This window comes from Ambystoma mexicanum, chromosome 3q, assembly GCF_040938575.1.
Source record: "Ambystoma mexicanum isolate Mex_15411 chromosome 3q, UKY_AmexF1_1, whole genome shotgun sequence".
NCBI classification, from domain to species: Eukaryota; Metazoa; Chordata; class Amphibia; order Caudata; family Ambystomatidae; genus Ambystoma; species Ambystoma mexicanum.
Window position 1 is genome coordinate 381,767,455 of NC_090926.1, and position 14,904 is coordinate 381,782,358.

General features: G+C 48.3%; 1 protein-coding gene across 3 annotated transcripts in view; it reads right to left on the bottom strand.

Annotated features, from left to right (window-relative positions):
* Positions 1 to 14,904, bottom strand: part of SYNPO (synaptopodin) — a 242,756-nt gene that overhangs the window by 177,144 nt on the left and 50,708 nt on the right. For 2 of the 3 annotated variants that reach the window (XM_069654038.1, XM_069654039.1), the window contains one exon: positions 6,756 to 7,744. In XM_069654038.1, coding sequence (XP_069510139.1) covers positions 6,756 to 7,245 — 490 coding nt within the window. In that variant the 5' untranslated portion in view covers positions 7,246 to 7,744. Of the gene's footprint in view, positions 1 to 1,327; positions 1,783 to 6,755; positions 7,745 to 14,904 lie in introns of those variants that run through there. The other variant, XM_069654040.1, reaches the window with a different exon arrangement.

Genomic DNA, 14,904 nt, shown 5'->3' on the forward strand with positions numbered 1-14,904 from the left:
GAGACAGGGCCGCCAAGGGCCAATCCTTGCATGTTTCCAGCCATGACAGATGCAGAGGGGCTGGGGCCGTCGTACGTTCCGTGGAGAGGGGCCGAGAGTAGACATAACATAAAAGAACATCCTTGCATTACACGAGCGAGGAACACCGCGTCATTCCCCGATCGTACAATGAAGGCATGTTAATTTATGTTACTTTTAACACACGCATTAGAAGTGAAGGGATTTACTGATTGTGGTGTATTTAAGTGCTTGTGAAATGTACATGCATGTTATTGTTGGTTTTTCTAAAGGTTCTTTTAGACTCAAAACACAAAGAAATAATTATGGGATAGTAGAGACGTGCCGTCTGCTTGGCTGAACGCTCACACCCACGTGGGAGACTATGGGGCGGGGTTCATGTTTGGACACCTGGACACTGGCATGATCTTTGATGTGGGTACTCTACGTCAGTCATAGTGACAGCACACTGTGGGTACACGCAGACACTCGTGCGTGTAGCATTCGTGGGCATGGTGCATATGCACGAACGCGCTCGGGGGGGGGGGGGGGAGGCAACGTATCCAGAAGGGTCATTAGAATAATGGGTACATGTGTGCGCCATGGGGTTGGGGGCTGGGGTTGAACCCCTCTCTGCATTAGGGGACTGCTCGAGTACACATGTGCGTTATGGGAGGGGCGGGGGCCACAGGGGGCAATGGTGATGCTGGGTGGATACGCATGCGTCCACAGGGTACCTGGAATTTACAAGTGGAGAACGGGGGGGGGGTATTGTATGTTGTCGAGCCAGGTAGGCACTGGGGGGCTTTGAGGGTTTGGGGTGAGGTATGCGAAAACTTGAGGTACACATGTGGGAACCCGCAGTGCTCGGGATTTTGAAGTGGACGGTGGGGACAGAGCGCGGGGGACTTGCGAGTGGAGGGGGGTCGGTGTGCATGTGGGCGAGGGTCGGCTTCTGGGCGGGGGGGGTGCGCATTTGGTCCAGGAGTCTACGGGGCGCTATATAATCAGCGCGGTTGCTGATTTTGCAAGGGGTGTCTTTGGTTTGCAGTGATAAGACCCTCTGCCGGACGAGCATCTTGGGAGCCAGTCCCACATTTCTGGAGAGTTCGAAAAGACAGCGTGTGCGCCAAAGATACCATTAAACAGTTTTCAGGGTACCTTCCACTGGTACGCATGTCCAAAAGTGACGCACAATTCATTCTCTCGGATATATGCCCCAGAACCCCAGATCAGCATGTTCCCTGCACACGACCCCGCACCCTTCAGCCATGCTGTCACCCCCGGCTGAAGTTGCCCAAAGACCTCCCAACTCCCAAGACGCCCCTACCTTCTGAGCTCCATCCCTGCAGGCAGTCGGGACTCCCTCCTCCGCTCCGTCCGGGCTGCATCCAGCCTCTGGCGTGATGATACAGCGTTCGGATTCTCCCCCCTGCTCCCCCCCAAAGTGATCCCGGAGAGGGGTGGGAGGGGGCGCGCGTGGATCAGGTATCCTGACTCCCAGCAACTGGCGGTGTCTGTCAAACTTAGCCTGATGTGCCCTGGGTGGCAGGGCTGCTTTCCCTGACTCAGCCCGGCTTCCTCTGTTGCAGTGTCGTTCCCCTGACTCAGCCCGCCTGCCTGTCCCTGGCTCCCTGGACGCGTTCCTTGCCTTGCTCTGCCCGGGCTCCACTCCCTGCTCTTTGCCCAGCGTGGCACCCTGTGCCCTGCTTCCCTGGTTCCTGTACTTCCCGTGTCTCTGTTCTGTTGTTGCATAGACCTGGCCCCTGTATTCCTCCTGCTTCCCTTCTCCCCGGTTCCCCATTCCTTGTTCAGTCAGACTGGACTCCTCTCATAGTGTAGCCGAGGCGGCCGCCAACAATGCCCATTACAAGGTGAGAGAAACTCTTGCCGGGTCCTAGCGCCGCCCACTCCATGTTGCCGGTGTGCTATTTGTTCCTCACTCACTCATCATCCATTTTGATGTCCCGGAGTCAATCGGAGTTTTGCATATTTCACAACAAGAGTTACTCACCTCATAAAAATAGGCAGAAGAACTAGAAGCGGTATTTCCTCAAAATATAGCCCACACTACTTGATGTCCAGGTGCAGATACCTTGTTACACAAGGATTTTTTTAAAATTTAATTTAAATTTAATGTTTACCTTTATATCAGCGCACCACACCCTCAGGCATCATGGCGCTAGTTACAGTGAGTGCGAAGTGAACATTCTTCAAAGTGCAGGATCATGCATACAGGTTACAACATACAAGTGGTTCTCGAAAAGCATAATCTGGCAAAGCCATGCCTCAAAGTATGAGGGGTGGGCTACATGAAGGTATACAGATAGTCAAAAAGGCCACATCAGGTAGGTGTACTGCCTGATAAAGCCGTGGCTCATGATAAGGGGGGCTACCTCAGGTTTACAGACAGGAAACAGGCAAGATCAGGTAGGTGTACAGTCTGATGAGGCCACACCTATTGATAAGAGGGCTACATCAGGTATACAGACAGGCAAAAGGCCACATCAGGTAGTTGTACAGCCTGATAAAGGCACGTCTCATGATACAGGCGGGGGCTAACTGAGGTATACAGACAGGCAAAAGTCCACATCAGGTAGGTGTACAGCCTGATAAAGCCACGTCTCATGATAAGGGGGGGCTACCTCAGGTATATAGACAGGAAACAGGCAAGATCAGGTAGGTATCAGATTCAGCATTACAAGTACATTTACAGCAGATGGCTGACAGGTAGGAGGAGCATATAAACAATAGGTGGCATGCCGGCAAAGCCACACCCAGTGGGTTGGGGGCTACATCTGCTGTGCAAGGTATTATAGACAAGTGATGTTAGAGTATGATGTCACAATCAAGAATAAAGTCACAAGATAGTTAAAGTGAAGTGAACAAGAATGAAGTTACAGACTGCAGGGTAGTTATTGAGGCAGGCCCTGCTTACTGGGACCATATAGGCACATGATGGGAGCGTAGGGTCACAGTACAGCTTAATGGGAACAGTAGTACGGTAGGAGGCAAAGGTGCACGCTGTCAAAAGCCGCACCCAGAAAGAGTGCGTCTTGTTTCGACATACAAAATCGCTGCTTGCTCTCAGTAGATGCTATAAGAACCTGGCTTCAGCTCTTGTTCTATCGGTTGCATTGGTCCTGTGGCGCCAGTGGCATGTCCAGACTAATTTTGACTGGGGCGGCCCATGTGGGGCACTGACATATGCAGGGCTGGCATGAAGTACGAACGCGCGCCCACGCGTATACACACACACACACACAACCCCCCCACACCCTCTAGTTTCGGATAATGTGGTGGCACCTGGGGTGGCCAATCAGATTCCAGGGGTAGCATATGCCACCCCAGGCCACTCTCTGGACACGCCTATGTGTGGCATGGAATTACCATTGGCCATGGAGTTGGGGGCCACAGATGTTAAGAGAAGTGTGGCAGGCAGGGTGACACTTGTGGGGTGGGTGCCTGCTAGGCGCCCATCCTCACTGCCCACCTTTGCTTTTAGCATGACCAGTTTTGGGGGAGGAGGAGCAGGTGCAGAAAATAAGTTTAGATGCCGAGCGGGCACTGGCAGGTAAAGCACCACAAACACCTCCACACACACAAAGGGCGGGCACCGGCATACCAATTTAACAAACTCCATAGAGCCCAAAACGCTGCCGCCAAACTCCTCCTCGCCCTGGGACACAGCGACCACGTCTCCCCCGCTCTCCGCACCCTCCACTGGCTCCCTGTCAGAGAAAGGGCCACTTTCAAAACCCTATGCATTACCAACCGAGCAGTGCACAAGACCAGCCCAACGTACCTACAAGAGAAGATAAAACCCTACCTCCCATCATGCACCCTAAAATCAAGCACTGCCCTCTTTCTAGTAATTCCAACCTCCAATTCTGCAAGGATCGGAGGATCCGCCTTCTCATCCTGGGGTGGGGACTGTGTACGAGCAGAGCTGTGTGCATATCTCTGGACTGGAAATACTGCTTTAAGGATGGAGGTGCACTGGCAGATGCGTGTGTGAATTCCCACTGGAGAAAGTTGTGGTAGATATTGAGTTCACTGATAAACTTGTGTGTGGATTCCTGTAGTTGAATCCCACGAGGTCTGGATTGAGGTGCACTGATAGAGCTGTGTGTGGAACCCTGTACTCTGTACTGATATGTCATGGGGTCGGGTTTGAGTTGCACTGTCCGATGTTTGTGGACCCACTTACAAGAATAACATGGAGATCAGGTTTGAGGTGCACTGAAAGAGCTGCGATTGGATCCCTGCACTGATGTGCCATGGCGTCAGGTTTGAGTTGCACTGGTATATATATCTTGCTTGTAAGGATTGAGGTACGCAAGCAGAGCTGTCTGCGGATCTCTGTACTGGAACACCCTGGGGTCAGCATTGAGGTGCATTTACAGTGCTGTGTATGGATTTTACAAGGCATTGAGAAAGATGAACTGGCTTCCAGTGGGGAAACATTGACTTCCAAATTCTTTGTCGCATTCTCCGGTCATACCTAGGGATTGGCCCCACATATCCCAGCAATTCTATATAAAGGTAGCACCAACTGAGAGCCCTAGGACCCACCTCCACAAAATGGCTTCCTGTGGCTGAATTTGAAGTCAGGAGGGTGAACTGCAGCACCATTGGTAACAGTAGTGCTACCACTTTGTGCCGCATGGCGATTGCTAGTCTTGCAGTGCTTTAAAGTCAGGAGTCCGAGGGGTTGAGGGTGGTTCCACTTAGAGGTGGGAAGGGATGCATTCCTATTTAGCTGGCTAGTTACAGAGGGAGCAGGGTGGTTGAAGAAGATTTTGCAGTGTCGCAATCAGGCTCTGACTGGCCAATAGGGCAATGCCCTGAACAAAAACACAAAATGCTAGTGTGGGCCAGTTCTTTGGGGTCAAAATGGGCCACATTTTCGGCCCAAGTGAGCCAGTTTGATGAGTTACTTCACTATGTGGCTAGTAGTTTTGACCACTGTTGCTGAATAAATATTCTTTAAATTGCACAATTTGCATCACATTTTATCCCAAAAACTCCTCCCTTGGGTACTATTCAAACAGTCTGTCACAAAAGGAATGTACTGCCATTTGCAATTGGGGCCACTTTTTCGTTGCTACCCGAGACATTTTTATACCCAGTCCGACCCTGAAGAAGTATGGAACAAGCGCAACTTCTCACGGAGCCGGAAGTTATCAGAAAGTGTGGAGGGAAGAGGACATCCACGCTTTGCTTGCCCTCGCCCCGATCTAGACCGCAGAGCAGTTGCAGGGTTTCCAGGCCTCCTCCCTCCTATCTATGCAGTCCTAGGAGCTGTCGCGCACGCGCGTGTGTCTGTGTTTGCTTCTTTCGAGGGCGAGTTGGAGTGAAAGGGGGCCCCAGTCTCTGAACCAACATATGCTTTTATTTTGCCTTGTCATTCATCATTCTGATGCCTGTCTAGGCTTCTGGTCTAATAGGGTCAGAGCGCCATATGCGTGGCCTGAGGCTGCGGGCACCAGGGAGCACCGAGTCCCTGCAGATTTAGACTCTGTTCCCGCAAAGTTCTGACTTCGCATTCCTTTCATCTTGGTTTCTGCCTTTTTACTCCTCTCAGTGGTTCCCTTCTCGCTTCCCTTTGCCCCCATTATTGTGCCTGTGTTGTCACCTTTTCAGAGAGGGGAGGGATCTGAGACGATGTTTTCAGTACCAGAGTCTCTCATCCACCCACGGTGCTGCTGTGTTCTCAGTAGCCATGTCTGAGACAACCTGGGTTTAGTTGTGCTATGAAAGTTACCCAGCTGAGACAAGGGGGGTGAAGTTGGGTAGTTGTGATGTCAGTAATCCCCTCTGAGACAACGTGGGTTCGACTTGACCGCTTCCTGAGACAGTAAGGCACAGGCATGATGCCACTAACACTCGCCGGTACAAGGAGGCTGTCGCTTTGGTGTTACCAACAGTGGATGACACAATGCCAGCGGTCACAAACGTGCACCCCTCGTGCAATAAGAGTGTCAGTGTAAGGCCAATGACTTTCACATGCAGTGAAGGTGTTCGTGTGATGGCAATGCAACTCACATCAGACAATTATGGTGCAGTTGTGATGCCACCAGTGTTACGTGGGAAAGTGAGGACCCCGGGGTGGGATATCACTAGCACTGTCCTGGGGGGAGGGAAGGGAAGGTGGTGCATGTAACTGAGATACCATCCATACTCCCAGATAAAAGGAGGGTGTAGTTCTGTCAGCAAACCTACAAGAGGCGACAAGGGTGAAAGTGTGAGGTTGCGCACACTCGAGAGACCGCGATGGTATGACTACGTGGTCTAGGGGTGTCATCAATTACATTGTCCTGATAAAATAGGGGTGCACATATCCTGCCACCAGACTCAATGAGATGACGATGAGTGAGGGTTGTGATTTCATTTGCTTTCTCTAGAGCCCTTGAAGATGCCACTTCTCCTGCCATGAGACAATGTGGGTGACGGTGGAAGGTCATTTAAACACCCTGAGGTGAAGAGGTTGTGAATGCCATGTCCCCAACACTTGCTAAGGCACTGGGAGTGTTGGTGTGGTGTCACTAGTACTGGGACAAAGAGAGTGTGAGGCCACCATGCGTGTGTAGTTGCCCTGCTATTAACAGTGGAAAGACACAACGAGAGTGTAGTTTGGAGGCCGCTTACACTCTTCCCACACAATAAGAGTTGTTGTCACTACTACTCCAAAATAATATACAATGAATAAGAGCAACTGAAAGCACGCGCCATGTTTTCCGGCCACCTTGACTTACTAGCTTTCCTCGGCTCATCTCTGCCAGAAAGGAAGATGTGTTGAACCCTGGCCGTCCTCCACTCCTGGACAGGGGGATTCTTGCTGCCAGATGCTGGATCCGTCGTCCCCACAGGAGCTTTAGTTGTATGCCCTGTTCTATTCACAGTGAATCCAGATTGTCTTAGCTTTGAACCTCCCCCCATAGGCTCCCATCCGTGGGCCCTACTCTTGGGCATGGTGCGGACACCATTTATTTGCCCCAATGTTTGGCTACCATTCTCCAGTAATCTTGTGTTGAGGCTCCCTTCTTCTTCTTTCTGCTTGCTTGGCCTGTCTGAGTCCAAGGTCCTCCAGCTCCGGGAAGGGTTTACACATTTTAGCCCTAACACTTGTCGTGAAGTCTCATACCTCTTCTCACTTCCTGCATCCAGTTTGAAGGCCAGAGTGGTTTTCTCGCTCATATTTTCAGATCCAGCAGAGGATGTCGGTAGCTCGCGACCCTGCAGCATCCTTCTTCCTGTCTTTGGGTTCCTTCACCAACACTGAATACACCTTCTTGATCCTTAGCTTAACACCTTCTGTGTGTTGGTAAAGTTCATTGAAACGATTCAGAAGTGGAATGTGATTTCCCAACGCTCTGGGCTAATTTTGGAGGCGGTCCAGGGTGTGGTAGGTGGATGTTTTTCTGGAAGAGGTGAGTTTGATGGACATGACAGAATTCTTCTTAGAAGAGTTTCCTGTTCATCGGACAGACTTGCAGAATGGCATACGCCTTGTGATGACTTTGCCTTTGCCAATAGAGTCTGCCCAGTTTGTCAGAGCTCAGCGTTCTTGCCCTGATTGATCCTTTTTCCATAGATCTGGAGGTCTGATCTTGCATGAAAAAGAAACCTAGTCTTCTGGGAACTTCAGAAGGGGGCATTTACGGGTTACTTGGATTTGCTCTCAACTGGACGGTGTCTCCCCTCACTTAGCTTTGTGTGGTATGCGTTGGCCTCTCACTCCCCACTGTAACAAAAAGAAAATATATTAGACATTTCCATTCAGAATTCCACACAATTGCAATAGTTTATGGTTCAAAGGGAAGATGGATGAATGAAACGTTCCTATGCGTTTTAAACCACACCATTAATTTACCATCCCAACATTTACTTTTGAAAATATGCCGCTAATTTAAATACAGCTTTACATAGTCTAGCCAATAAACCCGTTAAGAGATGGTATTCACGCTCAAACATGTGTGATTGCATGAAAAAATCAAGTTCGGGCCTTGAGAACGACCAAACGGGTTGAAACACGTGTCGGCTGATTTTTGTTCCATGAAATCACACAGAATAAACCACCTTTTCGACTTTGAAGATCAAATGAAGCATTTGTCATAACTTTTGTGTTATAAGTGATTTGTCAATTGTACTCACAGAGAATCTGTTTATGACTTCAGGGTTGATTTTTTCATGCAATCACACATGTTTGAGCGCGAATACCATCTCTTAATGGGTTTATTGGCACTCACATAGCATATGAACCTATTGGGTGGGTTCATTGTATAGAGATTCTTCGCTGCCAGCATATATTAATTATAGGTAATGGAGAATAGCGCACAGTAATACACTCTCTTACCATCTCTGTTCAATTTATTACATAGTCTAGCATTGTACGTTTAGAAAAAACAGTGCTTAAAATATTGGGTACCTTTGATACATTTTAAAAGGAAAATCCTGGGATTGGGTAAGACGACTCCAAATGATGAATTGGAAATAACATTGACTAATCAGAACTCTGACTTACTTTTGATTCCAAACACCCACTGACTATGTTGTATGGTGCCTTCAAAAATCTAGCTGGTGATTTATGGTTCTGATTGGCCAATCAGAATCCTGACGGATGAATTCATACTCTGAAAGCACATGCCTTGGTTGGGAATCCATTCATGGACAGCGTTTTGTCCCAGGTTGCTTTATGTTGGTTTCTGCTAAGCACTTACCACCTGGATCTATGTGTAACGTAGACACAGCCATACTTCACACCATGTTTACTGCCTGTGGTGACTCACCCCCAGACCATGACCCAAGAGTGAATAAACAAGGGCATGTCTTAAAATCAGTTAATTCTATATGGGTTTCCTTTTTATCCTTCAGTTTCTTTGCATATGTAGGCACGCTCCTCGCTGCACCTGGGCATAGAATTTAGAGATGGAAGTCATTAGCTTACCACTAGATCTTGTCTTCAGGGGCCTGCCTTTGATGCTGCATTCTGGGCATTCTGCCGTTAACATAATTATTGGACCATTGTCATCCAAAAATGAGCATTGTTTAGATGAGCAGAACATTTGGCAGTGAAGGATTCTTCCAAAATGACATCACCCAAATACCAAGCCTTTTTTCGTCCAGAGCCTGGAGGTGGGATAATTAAAGGGAGGTAAGCAGGATTTTACCTCACCAGCTTGTGCTTGTAGTTGGCTGTATGCCAACAATGAAAAATCAAGGACACTTCCACCTTACTTCCCCCATCTTTGTCTTAAGAGAGAGGGCAACCATTAGAGGATCATTTGAATATAGTGTCCCTCTGCTTCCACCAGCTGTGCAGTCTAAGGAAGAACATCAGGTGAATCCGCTCAATACTATTATGCACTGGGAGCTTATAGGGGCTCCATTGTGCTAGCCATTGCGGGACCCCTAGAAACTATTAACATGAACCCCTAGCTGAGAGTCCAGAGCGTTGTGTATGGTGTTTTCCAGAGGGAACGCTTCGGAATAGCAAAGGTCACACTCCAGATTTGGTGCCTTTTCCTGACCTAATAACCTGCGGCCTGCTGTCCTTATTCCCTAGAGCTATTATTATTATCATTATTATTAGGGTATTTTTGGAGCACAGACCTAGCTTCGAGAAGCAAACGAACACTTTACAAATCATAGGGGGCATGGCAAGTGTAGCAGAATACAAGGGAGCGGGGAGCAAACAACAGGGGAGGGGAAGAGCGGGCACTTAGGCAACAAGGAATCTTCAAGCAACTAGGAGAGGAAACAGTGAGAAGCAGATCACCCAATCTCAGGAAGCATGAAGGTTGGAGAGTGGCGGGTGTGTGGACCTAGGTTCCTGAGCTCCTTCCTGAAATGTAGAAGACAGGGGTAAAGTCTGGTGTTGTTAGGGAGGAGGTTCCAGAGTCTTGGGACATAGACAGAGAGAGACGGGGAGGACCATGGCTTGGACTTCTACTGCAGATCTGAAGTTACTTTCTGGGATGAAGAGCTTGCCATTCCGCAGGAGACAAAGTTGGTACCAAGCCATTTCCATCTTCTTTTCTTTGAATGGGAGGTGTTTATTCATATCAAGCCCAAGGAACCTGGAGCTGGCGGCCTGCTGAGATGTGAAGCTATGCAGCTACATAGCAGAGAGCTAGATCTTGATGTCAAGGTGTTTGGTGTTGTTAGTTAGCATTAGGAATTCAGTCTTGGAGGGCCTGAGCTTCACGTAAGCACTGGGCATCCAGGGCTGGATCAATGTGAGGCAGGCCTTAAGTCTGTGGAAGACTTTGATGGAGGATATCTTGAGGTAGAGCTGCATGTCATCTGAGAGATGAGTTGGGCACCTACTGGCACAAGTCCTTCTGGCCTGCAAGGTAGATCACTGTCCCCAATTGGACAGGGTTGTCATGAGATCACGGAAGATGACCCCTTACTGGAAACCTTAGGCGATTTGTGGAGTGTTTGAGAAAGAAGTGACCTTCCCTGTCCTCCTTGGCATTTCTCAGTCTGGTTCTCAATGAATCCATTCTGAAAAGACCCGGCCGGTTCCCTGGAAACGGCCTCCCCTGGCAACATTGCCAAGAGATTCTTACCTTGTGGAACCCCCTTTGTCATTTCCAAGCTTTTCCAGAACTGATCCTTCTGTGTGCTTTGACACACATATCCATGTATCAATGTAGCTTAATGTAAAGAGCACTGTCTTTAGTAGTATAGTGTTGTTTTGAAGTAGTTCAGGTAGGGTTTTATTTATTTATTTTTGGCATTTGTAAAGCGCCCAACCCCTGAGGCACCAGGGCACTGTTGCAAGACTAGTTACATGATACAATCGTAGCAAACTAATTAGTAATTTTCACATTAAAGGATAGAAGAGCATGAATAGCAGATTAAGGACAGCAAACAGTGTTTAGAGGCCAGAAGGCCGTAGTGGGTGCTAATCAGTTAGGTGAAAAGCCTTGTTTTTAGAGCTTTGTGGAATGTCCAGTAGGAGCTCTCAGCTCTTAGTTTAGTGGGGAGAGAGTTCCAGTGGTTGACTGCTATCGTTGGGAAGCTCGCCTCTCCTCCTTTCGCTCTTTTGGTTTTAGGTAGGGTGAGGCGGCGGGCTTAGGTGGACCTTACTGGTCTATTGGATTTGGAACTATTGTCTGGGCTAGGTATTGAAGTGCTGATTTGCTCAAACATTTGTGAGCCAGCAATAACAATTTGAAAATGGTCCTTTCTTTAATGGGGAGCCAAAGCACTTTTGCTCTGGTGGCTGGATGTTTAGGGCCACTCGAAGGGCATTGTTTTGGATTATCTGCAGTTTATTAATGTTCTTTTTTTAAGTTCCTGCAAAGAGAGCATTACAATAGTCCAGTTTTGCTCCTGTCGTTGCTCTGGCTATGGTTAAGCAGCACTGTGGGGTTGAGAATTGTCTTGCAGCGATGATAAGCTTGGCTGTGTAAGCTGTTGAGGAGGCGATCACATTAACTTGTTTGGTGAGGGTAAGCGTATAGTCTATGTAGACCCCCAGTGTTTTACTGCGGCTGATACTGGGATCTGGTGTCCGTCTATGGTGAAGGCAGTGTATGGGGGGCACTGTGTTTCTGCAGCATTGCAGGTGGGCCTGCCAGTATGATCTCAGTCTTGTCATCGTTTAGACATAGGTAGTTAGCTGCCATCCATGATTGTATCATGGAAGAGATTTTGTTAAGCAAGCGTGCGTTTTCTTCGTAGCAGCCTGTCAAGGGGAGGAGGATTTGGGTGTCATCGACATAGTTGGTGTAGGATATGCCGATTTCATCCAGGATGTCAAAAAGAGGTTTTGTCAATTTGTTGTAAAGGGAAGGGAAGACGCAGGAACCTTGGGGGATGCCGCAGGGGATAGGGATGGGATGGGAGGATGAGGGGGCGCTGGCAGTGTCTGAGAATACTCTCATGGTTCTGTCTTCCAAGAAGGAGGCTATCCAGGATGTGGCATCAGGGGGGAAATTGGCTGAGGTGATTAGGTGGTGACTTAGAGTGGGGTGGTCTACAAGGTTGAACGCAGCTGATAGATCTAGCAGGAGAAGGATGGCTGGTTTACCCTCATCTCTGAAGGAATTGAGTTGGATTTTTAGGTCTAACAGTGCTATTTCGGTGCCATGGCTGGGACGGAAGCCTGATTACCTCATACGTAGGATGTGGTTAGATTCGAGAATGGCTTGGATCTGGTTGTATGCTGCTCTGTCTAAGATCTTCAGGAGGTAATGTACTATTGTTGTGGGGCAGTAGTTATTTGGTGCTGCAATTTCCAGTGACGGTTTCTTAAGTAGTGGGTGGACTCAAGATTCCTCGAGGCTCACTGGAACCGTGTTGTTGGCGAAGGAAGCATTGATACATTTGGTGATGAATGACACCAGGTGCTTTGAGCAGCCTTTGATAGTAGCTGCTGGGCAGATGTCACCCTTACAGTTGGAGGGTTTAAGGCTATTTAGGATGTTGGCTGTTTCGGCCTCAGATAATTGCCTGAATTTGAAGGCAGGTGCCGGGTGTACTTTGGAGAGTGTGTGGGGGGTTAGGTGGGTTGTTTTTTTCTCTGTTTCTGTTCAATTATTCCTGTAGTAGGGAGATTTTCTCACGCATAGCATTCTGAATGCGCACCACGTTTCATCTTTGTTAATGGGATTAGGGGCTGTGGTGGGTGTCTCAGGTTTTCTGAGGATTTCGAAAAATTCCTTAGAGTTTGAGTTGGCATTCTCAATTCTAGTGTTGTATAATTGGGCTTTTGCAGCTGTGATAGCCTGCTTTTATTGTTTGGCGATTTTGTTAAAGGCCGTTTTTAGTTAATGTTAATGTTAAAGGACATTTGTACCGCACACTATCACCACCGGAGTGGTCCCCTGGGGCTCTGGCGGCTCTGAAAGTGGGAGGGAGGGTTGGTTAGTGGGAAGAAGCTGGAAAAGTGCAAGAGAGCAGTGATGTGCTGTTGACGGCCTCAGCCTAGTGGGTCCGTTGGCTGGGCCTGGGGTGTTTTGCGGTCAGTAGTCATCGTGTACTGTTGTGCGAGTCTATGTGTGTTTTTGTTTTGTTGTTGCAATGTAGTGAAGTTTGTGCGGTTTGTTGTGCTGTAGGTTTGTGGTTGTATTTGGTTTGGAGTTTGAGAGGTGTATGCAGAGGGGGGAAATTGTTAGTGCAATTGGTTAGTTGGCATCTTTATCCTGAATTGAGGCGCTGGCTGTAATCTCCCCAGGTGTGGTTCGGGAGCACCCCTGCGCCTCTGTTCTGATCTGGGTCCGTCTGGCCTTCGAGGACCCTTTCACATCTGGCCCTCTCCTCGCCCAGTCTTCGCTTCCCACTCATACGGATAGGACACCTGCCCATGTCCACATCTCAGATAGTGTGATGATTGCTAATATCCCGATAATTCCACTACACTGTGGTACTTGGTGGCAACTAGGGGCAAGTGCAGGTTTTGGGTGGGATTGGGGTGGGATGTTGACTCCATCTCAGTTTGGGTGTTGCCTGTGTTCCCCTCTAACCGGCGCCCTTCGTCCAGGTGCCATTGGAGCTTCTTCATATAGGGAGATGTCCACATTCGGTACTGGGGGTTGTCCGTGTCCACTCTTGTTTATTCATCCCTTTTCCTTTCTGTTTCGGTTTTCAGTTTGAGTCTGTAATGTTGAAGAGCCAGGTTTTTAGTCATTTCCTAAATTTTAGGTCATTTTTGGTGTTTCTTATACCTTTTGGGATGTTGTTCCAGGTTTTTGCGGCTAAGTGGTAGAAGAAGGTGCCTCCCAGTTTCTTCTTGAGGTATGGTTTGCGTTCCAGGCAGATTTCGTTGCTTGACCTGAAGGGTTGGCTTGTAGATTATTTTCTTTTGTAGGAATTCTGCTCCTTGTCCACTGATTGCCCTGTGCGTTATGCACATTGTTTTGAAGGTGAGGCAATGTTTTACTGAGAGCAGTGTAGTGCTTTTAGGGAAGGAGTGATGTGTTCTCTTCTTGATAGTTTGAGGAGTAGTTTGGCTGCTGTATTTTGGATCTGTTGTAGTTTCTTCAGGAGGTCTTCTGGAATTCCGAGGTAGAGGCTGTTTGCATAGTCGATACTTGACATGATGAGGGCGATGATAGTGAGTGTTTTGTGCGTGAAGGAGAGGAAAGGTAGGATTCTTCTTGCCGTGTGGAGGAGGAAAAACATTTCTTGACTGTTGCATTTACTGGTGGTTCTAAGGTTAGGGTGTTGTCCATCAGGACTCCCAGATTTTTTACTACCTTAGATGGTGATAGTGTGGTTCCCATTTCCGCTGGCCATGGGATGGCGGTTTTGTTCTCTTGGTCTTTGGATATGATCATGATTTCTGTCTTTCCTGGATTGATTTTCAGGTTGTTGGCAGTCATCCAGTTGAAGACTTCTTTTAGACACTTGATTAGGGTCGAGTGATCAACCTGGGTGTCATTGATTTTATAGATGATTTGGGTATCATCTGCATAGTTGTGGCATGTGATGTTGTACTTTTTGAAGATTCGGATAACCGGTAGATGTTGAAGTACAGTGGTGATAGTGAGGTTCCTTGTGGCACTCCACAGTCGTTAACTCTTGGAGTGGATTTGGAGGGTTTAATCCATACGGTTTCTGTTCTGTCTGCTAGGAATGATTTAGTCCAGAGTAGTGCTGTGTCTGTTATGCCTATGTCTTCTAGTCTTTTGGTTAGGGTGTCATGACTAACTGTGTCGAAGGCTGCGGAGGGTGGGACTGTGTAGTGGCTTTTTGGGCTTCTTTTTCCAAAGCGCTTCTGCTTGTTTTTTCCCACTGCGCAAGGTTTGAAGGTCTGCAGTGAACCAGGGGTTGAGGTGGCAAGTGGGCTTGGCCTTTCTGGGGATGAGAGGGGCAACCAGGTTGATAGCATTAGTGAGGGTGATTGCATATAGGTCAGCTAGGGCTTGAGGGTTGGTTACCTTCAGAGGT